Source organism: Mastomys coucha, unplaced genomic scaffold (assembly GCF_008632895.1).
Source record: "Mastomys coucha isolate ucsf_1 unplaced genomic scaffold, UCSF_Mcou_1 pScaffold22, whole genome shotgun sequence".
NCBI classification, from domain to species: domain Eukaryota; kingdom Metazoa; phylum Chordata; class Mammalia; order Rodentia; family Muridae; genus Mastomys; species Mastomys coucha.
This window is the reverse complement of record NW_022196905.1, coordinates 117,367,148-117,375,780: the sequence shown is the minus strand read 5'-3', so window position 1 is coordinate 117,375,780 and position 8,633 is coordinate 117,367,148. Positions and strand designations below refer to the sequence as shown.

General features: G+C 43.8%; 1 protein-coding gene across 30 annotated transcripts in view; it reads left to right on the top strand.

Annotated features, from left to right (window-relative positions):
* Positions 1-8,633, top strand: part of Clip1 (CAP-Gly domain containing linker protein 1) — a 118,434-nt gene that overhangs the window by 28,751 nt on the left and 81,050 nt on the right. For all 30 annotated transcript variants that reach the window (XM_031337834.1, XM_031337840.1, XM_031337843.1 and 27 more), the window contains 2 exons: positions 3,959-4,151; positions 7,096-7,664. In XM_031337834.1, coding sequence (XP_031193694.1) covers positions 4,067-4,151; positions 7,096-7,664 — 654 coding nt within the window. In that variant the 5' untranslated portion in view covers positions 3,959-4,066. The remainder of the gene's footprint in view (positions 1-3,958; positions 4,152-7,095; positions 7,665-8,633) is intronic.

Genomic DNA, 8,633 nt, shown 5'->3' with positions numbered 1-8,633 from the left:
TCTTTTTTTGGGTTTTTAAGACAGGGTTTCTCTGTGTAGTTCTGGCTGTCCTGGAACTCAATCTGTAGACCAGGCTGACCTAAACTCATAAATCCGCCTGCCTCTGCCTCCCAAGAGCTGGGATTAAAGGCATATGCCACCACTGCCCAGCTAATGAGTACTCTTGGGTGGAGGAAGTTGCAGAATAGTATTGTCCAATAGGACTATCTGCCCTGTGTGTAATGATTAGAATTGCTGTGTCTCTGGCACTGTCACCAGTTAATTGTACATTTGAGTGTGACTGAAGCATTAAATTTAACATGGAGTGCCTAGAGACAGGGTTTCAAGGTTAAGAACTTTTGTTACTCATACAGTGAGCTGGAGTTTGACTTCCAACACCTAAGTTGGGCAGCTCCCACCACCTCTAGGGTGCTTTATGCTCTCTTCTGGTGTCCACAGGTACTTGCACACTTATATACAGAGAGGGGGTGCTAAAGCTAATAAGAAAAAAGTAGGTTAGGTGTGGCTGAGGCAGGCAGATCTATATGACTTCTAGGCCAGCCTGATGTGTGTGGTAAGTGTCAGGCCATCCAGGGCTTCATTGTGAGACCTTATCTCAACAAAACAAAACACAACAACAACAACAATAACAACAACAAAAACAAACTACCTATAGCCAGAGGCTACCATACTTGAAAACACAGAGGCCACATATTGAGCTTTTAGTCTCACAGACTGGAGGGAGCACTTAAGATACAAAAAATGTGTCGATTAAAGGTAAGCTGCAGAATGTCTATCCTAGTCCTCCTCCTGGTGCCTCGGAGGAGAAAGCCTGGGCGTGGTTTCTCCTGTGCTCACCGCAGCTAGTCTTCACAGCTGCACTTGTTGTTCCGGGTGGTACCTTCCCTGAAGTCACCTTGTGGGCATCGACAATGATGCTCAGGACTCTTCTCTCCTGAGGTAGCCCGATGCCAGCAGCCCCAGCTCGTACCTGGACTAACTATCGTAATGAGTGAGGATTTCAAATAGGACACGGAAAGGCTGCCAACCCTTGATTTCAGATTTGCTTGTTAATGGTAGTGAGACTAAAGTAATTGAAATGACCACGTGAAATAAGTATGCAGTCAGAGATGCTGTAGACAGCTTTCATTGTACTAGTAGACTCAGATCTTGCATCTGAGGTGAAAGGTTGGTAAAGTTGAGTAGTTTCTTAATTGATCGGAGGCTCTTGAGCATCTCCTGCAGCTTAGCTTTTAGACTTGATTTCTTTTTTCTTTCTTTCTTTTCTTTTTCTTTTTTTTTTTTTTGGTTTTTCGAGACAGGGTTTCTCTGTGTAGCCCTGGCTGTCCTGGAACTCACTCTGTAGACCAGGCTGGCCTCAATCTCAAAAATCTGCCTGCCTCTGCCTCCCAAGTGCTGGGATTAAAGGTGTGCGCCACCACTGCCCCGCTAGACTTGATTTCTTACAAGAATCTTCTGATGTTCATCCAGCTGAACTCACCGTCCAAGTCACAGGCTTTGTTTGTCCTGTCCCTCTTCCTTTGCCTCCCGACTGTAATGTCTGCTTCCTTCTAGCTCACACATGCTTTGCCTTGCTCTTGAAGCCTTTTCCTTCCGTTCTAGTCCACCCTATTGGTCTTCTAGGACATTTTGGGGTAATCACATGGTTGGTTATTTCTTATAGGTGGCATTGTATGCTTATACCCGCCTTTTTGTGGGTCTGAGTCTTCTCCTAAGCCACATTGTAACTTCCATATGTTTGTATCTGTTATATATCCTTCTGTCATCTGTAGTGAGCAGGATGTACAATTTAAAAACATACTAGGCACGCCCCAGCCAGTTAGAGTAAAAATTTAGAATGTTTTTCTTTATTTAGTGAATGTTTATTATATGTTGTAGGAAATATAAAGATGGCTAAAATGTAGTTTCTCCCAAGAGAATATACAGTCCACACAGAGACAGCTAAATGTGCTAGATGCTATGAAAAACACAGACTCAGTGGGTTGTGGTTGCTTGTGCCTGTAATCTCAGTACTGTAGAAGACCATTGCCAGAGAATTGCCATGAGTTTGAGGCCACTCAGTATTGCAGTGTGACATCCTATTTCAGAAACCCAGAAACAGGGCTGATAAGATGGCTCAGTGGATTAAAGACACTTGCCACACAAGTCTGGCATCCTGAGTTCAATCCTCAGATTGTACTTAAAAAGGTGAAAGGAGAGAACGAACTATAAAGTTGTCCTCTCACCTCTTATGGACTCACCATGACACCTGTATCCTCCTACACACACACACACACACACACACACACACACACACACACACACACACACACACCAACCAAGCAACCTGGTTTAAGCATGCATATAATCTCAATACTCAGGAGATGGAGGCAGAGGGATCAGAAGTTCAGTTATTCTCAGCAACATAGCAACTTTGAGTATATCCTGGATTCATGAGAGCCTGTCATAAACAAATAGCAGACAGACCAAACAAAATGGGCACTGTATGAGAAAGAGAAAGATGAACACATTTGTGTTGGTGAGGAGCTGAGTAGGTTTTGAAAAGCAGGTGAGTGTAGATTTCAGCAGGTAAAGCTGAAGATGTAAGAAAGCAGGGAGAACCCCTGGAAAGCCATGGAGGAGGTGCTGTAGGGTCAGCTGTGGATGATTCACAGGCATGTGATTGAGAAACTGAACCTCCAATTATTCCTTGATCAATAATTTAATAGTGGTTCTCAGATGTTCCCATCAGAGTCACCTGAGTGGCTTATTAAACTCCAGATGGCTGAGTCCGCCAGGGTTTGTTTTGATAGGTTTGAGGTCCTCATCTCTGACAAGTTCTAGGTCGTGGTGCTACTTCAGTGTGAGCACCAGGGCATCTGAAAATTGCCTGTGGAGATGCCATGCATTTTTGGTGTATAGAACCCCTCTATGTTAACGCATAGTGGTGATGCTGCTGCGCTGTGCACACACATCTGGTCTTCCTGAAGGCTGCAAATCAGGCTTTGGTATTCACAGCCCTTACTGCAGTGTTGGAGCAGCAGGAATGCAAGCAGTAAGTGCTTAGCATGCTTACTTGGCACCACAGCCTTTAAAGGGTCTGAGTAGAGGCACTTGGTGCTAGAAGCCCTGGGGAAGTGAATATTTAAAACCTCTTTAACTCTTAGCTAGGTGTGATGGTGCAGGCCTTTAACCCCAGCACCAGGGAAGCAGAGGTGGGCAGTTTTTGTGAGTTTTAAACTAGCTTTCGTCTATCTGCACAGTGAGTTCCAGGATAGTCAGGGCTATATAGTGAGACCCTGCCTCAAACAAAACAAAATAACAACAACAACAAAAAAAACCCTCTCTCTGTAACTCTGAATAGGAAACAAAAATGAATATAGCAACATTTGGAAAACACTTTTCTTAGGGCTTCTTGGCATTCTTAAAAATTACTGAGTTCTAGCTGGGTGTGGTGATACACGCCTTTAATCCCAGCACTTGGGAGGCAGAGGCAGGTGGATTTCTGAGTTCGAGGCCAGCCTGGTCTACAGAGTGAGTTCCAGGACAGCCAGGGCTACACAGAGAAACCCTGTCTGGAAAAACCAAAAAAAAAAAAAAAAAAAAAATTACTGAGTTCTCTAGAAGCACCCTTCTTCCCCCTCAAAAAAACCCCAAACAAAATAATAGCCTCTGTGATTTTTAAAAAAAAAATTTTAAGATTAATTTTTTTATTTCATGTATGTGGGTATATGTTGTCATTGTCTTCAGATGCACCAGAAGAGGGCATCAGATCCCATTACAGATGATTGTGAGCCACCATGTGGTTGTTGGGAATTGAACTCAGGACCTCTGGAAGAGTAATCGGTGCTTTTACCTGCTGAGCCATCTCTCCAGCCCTGCCTCTGTAATTTCTATCTTGCAGATTAAAAGCCTGTACTACTGCTATGCACAGTTTGGAATATGGAGTAACTTTCCCTTGATATGTTTCTTCTTTCAGATTTAACCGAGAGACTAAGTTCTCTATAGAAACACCCACATTTGTACGGATGGTTGGGGAAAGATAGTGGCAGCAGACAAGGGAAAAGCGTCTTGACCTTCCAGGAAAATGAGCATGCTAAAACCCAGTGGGCTGAAGGCCCCCACCAAGATCCTTAAGCCTGGGAGCACCACCCTGAGGACACCGGCTGCCGGTAAGAGTTTACTTCTTATTTTTATCTTATTTTATTTCATTTTGAGACAGGGCTTCTCCGCATTTCAGGGCCATTCTGAAATTCACTCTGTATACCAGACTGGCCTCAGACTTAGAGGTTTGCCTGCCTCTGCCTCCTGAGTGCTAGGATTAAAGTTATGTGCTACCATGCATGTCTATTTATTAATTTTTAAAAGCTATTATTATCATTATTGTTGTTGTTGTTATTTATTTATTTATTTATTTATTTACTTAGGTGTCTGTGTGTGTATATATATATATACAATGTGCATGTGCATGCAGTTGCCTTAAGAAGCCAGTAGAGGGTTTCCAGTCTTCTAGAGCTGGAGTTACAAGTTGTGAGCCAACTGAAATGGTAGCTGGGAACTGAACTCAGGTCCTCTGCAAGAGCAGCAAGCACTCTTAATCACTGAGTGATCATGCATTATCTTATATAAATTTGAAGTTTTTTTTTTTAAAGTCAACTTTATAAAAATTGATATTTAAAAAGGTTTTCATGAAGAAGCAGAGTTTTTGATTTGGAATTTTTTTTTTTTTTTTTTTTTTTTTGGTTTTTCGAGACAGGGTTTCTCTCTGTAACCCCGGCTGTCCTGGTACTCACTATGTAGACCAGGCTGGCCTCGAACTCGGAAATCCGCCTGCCTCCGCCTCCCAAGTGCTAGGATTAAAGGCGTGCGCCACCACGGCCCGGCTGATTTGGAATTTTAAAAAACTTTCATGTGTGGGCATGTGTGCACACACCCATCTTTGCATGAAACTCTTGAGGCCAGGGGTTGATGTTGGGTGTCTTCAACTGTTCTTCATCTGGCTCAGCATTTAGGCTAGGCTTGCAGGCCAGTGAGCATAGGCTAGGCTTGCAGGCCAGTGAACATAGGCTAGGCTTGCAGGCCAGTGAGCATAGGCTAGGCTTGCAGGCCAGTGAGCATAGGCTAGGCTTGCAGGCCAGTGAGCATAGGCTAGGCTTGCAGGCCAGTGAGCACCAGGGATTTTCCTCTTTACCTCATATTTAGCTTCTTTTTACATTGATGTAGAGTCTGAATTTAATTTCTCTGAGCACTTTACCTACACTTACTCACCCAGACCTAGGATTGTTTTGTTTTGTTTTTTCTATACAGGGTTTCTCTGTAGTTCTGGCAGCTCTGTCCTCACTCTGTAGACCAGGCTGGCCTTGGACTCGGAAATCCGCCTGCCTCTGCCTCTGCCTCTGCTGGGATTTAAGGAATGTGCCATCATTGCCTGACCAGATCTAGAATTTTCTTGAGCCATATTTTTAGAAGTTGTTCTTTTTAAATTTAGTTGATTTAGTATGAGTAGTTAAAGTAGTCGTGAAGTTAAGTCACTGAGTTATTTGATCCCTTCAGTGTTAAGATGTTTCTCTGATTTCTCTTCCTTAATGTTTTCAGATCTTTCTCCATGGAATTCCAAGAAAACAAATACTAGTCTGGTCTAAAAGATTTTTTTTTTGACATTAGTTGAATGGTAGTTGGCTCTCAAACCAACAATGAGGAAGAACTTTCCCAGATATTTTATGAATGAGTGATTCAATCTATTCAGGTTGTTTTAACAAAATATTTTAGGCTGGGAATTTATAAACAACAGAAATGGATTGTTCACAGTTTTCGTTCTTCCAGCTTTGCTTATACCCTCCTGTCAGTTAGGCCTCAGGCCGCATGTCAGCTCTTGGGTGGAAGCAGGGGCTTGTCTCCTCCATAGTACTCCAGCTGCCTGCTTTCTTGTCTTCCCAGTTCTTGCCCCTGACCCCTTGGAGGGCACAGACTGTGCTGTCTTGCTTTGTTCCTGACATAGAACAATACCTGGGATTAGTCCTAGAGATGCAGGAGCTCCCCAAGCACATAGAGGATGAATAAGTATATGAAGTCATTCAGTCCTCTTAAATGCCCTCAAAGGAAGTTACTGCCTCCCTACAAGAGAATAGATTAAACTTGGAGAGGTTATGTCACATCCTGAGATAGAATATGCCTCATACATGACAGTGTGGTCAGGAGTGTGCACTTTTCCCAATTGCACTAACTATTTAATAAATCCTTATTAGATGGTGAACCTGTGAGTTTTCAATGTAAGTGCACTGCTTGCAAATTACCTTCTCTCTTTATGATAGGATCGAGGTTGCACCAAAGTTTCTTGCCTTCCCCAGGCATTTGGCCAGGTGCTTTTTGTTTTTGCCTCTATTTCTACTTCTGCCATCAAAGGAGTAGGTTTTATGTAATAGGGTTATAGTAGAGATTGCGGGGCCCCAGCCCTGAATCCTTTCATTCAGTAAACATGATCACGTATCTGGTTAAATGGTATGAGATTTTGCTGGCTCGACTACTCAGATGTAGGAGTAAATGGGTCTTAGTGGATCTGACTGGATTCTTGAAATGTTCAGGAAGGGAGTAGTGTAGGAATGACCCAAGAACTATAAATACAGAGCTGGGAAAGGACTATGTTTTTTTTCCTTGCCTTGATGACTCCCAGTCTTAGTTGCAGATGTAGAATAGAGCTCAGCCCCAGCTCACAGAGCTTTGACAGTGTTCTGCTTCCCTCCTTTAAAAAAAAAAAAAATAATTTGTCCAACAAGTCATGGTTGGTTTATATTGCTATTGCTTTCTCTTTTTGTGTTTAAAGTTTTTTTTTTATTATTTTATGTGTGGGGGTTGTTTAATCTATGTGCATGTCTGTACACCATTTGTGTGCCTACTGCTGGGTGAGGCCAGAGTAGGATGTCAGATCTGCTGGCACTGGAGTTATGGATTGTTATGAGCCACCATATGGGTACTGGGGATGGAGCCTGGGCCCTGCAGGAGCAGCCAGTGCTTTGAAGCACTGAGCGGTCTCTCCAGGCTGTTTCCTATTCTTCTTTGTTAGAAGATAGCTGCTCAGGTACGCTGTCCGACCTGTTCTGATTCTTCTTTTGCTCTCAGCTGCAGCTCCAGTGGAGAAGACAATACCCAGTGAAAAGGCCTCGGGCCCTCCATCCTCCGAGACCCAAGAGGAGTTTGTGGATGACTTTCGAGTTGGAGAACGTGTTTGGGTGAACGGGAATAAGCCTGGATTTATCCAATTTCTTGGGGAAACTCAATTTGCACCAGGCCAGTGGGCTGGGATTGTTTTAGACGAAGCCATAGGAAAGAACGATGGCTCGGTGGCAGGAGTGCGCTATTTCCAGTGTGAACCTTTAAAGGGTATATTCACCCGGCCTTCAAAGCTAACAAGGAAGGTGCAAGCAGAAGATGAAGCCAACGGCCTGCAGATAGCGCCTGGGAGAACTGCTTCACCTCTGTCCACCGCTGCAGCTGCCATGGTGTCTTCTTCTCCAGCCACTCCCTCAAATATTCCCCACAAACCGTCCCAGTCAACGGCAAAAGAAACTTCAGCTACACCTCAAATTAGCAACCTTACAAAAACCGCCAGCGAGTCAATTTCCAACCTGTCAGAGGCTGGCTCTGTCAAGAAGGGAGAGCGAGAGCTCAAGATCGGAGATAGGGTGCTGGTGAGTCACAAGTCACTTTGGCCACTGGCCCTTTCTGTCTGCATTTAACACCTTCTTCCCCTTTCTCTTCCAATGATCCCTCCTCCTCTCTCTCCCTCCTCCTTTCCTTTGAGATAAGACCTCTCTTTGTAGTCCAGCTGGAGCAATGCTGTGCCTCCTACTATCCTTTACCATACCTGGCTAGCTAACATGCTAATTTGTCTTTTAAACATAAATCTTTGATTTAGAAATGAGAAGCATTTTAACGTTAAAATTAGTTAAATTAAGATTTAGAAACTAAACATGGTGGCTGGGTGGTGGTAACATGCCTCTTTAGTCCCAGCACTCAGGAGGCAGAGGCAGACAGATCTCTGAGTTTGAGGCTAGCCTGGTCTACAGAGCAAGTTCCAGGTCAGCCAGGGCTACACAGAGAAACTCTGTCTTGAAAAGATCAAAATGAACTGAGAGAGAGAGAGAGAGAAAAAGAGAGAGAGGAGAAATAGATGTAGAAATCTGAAATGTGTAATTTAAACTTTTAATAGTTAAAAAACTTGCCGGGCCTGGAGTTGCATGCCTCTAATCTCAGCACTGATGAGACAGAATAAGGGGGATTGAAAGTAGCTATGCTACATAGCAAGATCCTGTGTCAAAAAATAAAAACAATCAAACCAAACCAAAAATAAATAATTGGGCAGGGTCATGGGGGTTGTACTGGCTGGTTTTGTGTCATGTTGACACAAGCTGGAGTTATCACAGAGAAAGGAGCTTCAGGTGAGGAAATGCCTCCATGAGACCTGGCTATAAAGTATTTTCTCAATTAGTGATCGAGGAGAGGAGGGCCCATTGTGGGTGGTACCATCTCTGGACTGGTGGTCTTGGGTTCTATAAGAAAGCAAGCTGAGGCCGGGTGGTGGTGGTGCATACCTTTAATCCCAGCACTTGAAAGGCAGAGGCAGGCGGATTTCTGAGTTCGAGGCCAGCCTGGTCTAC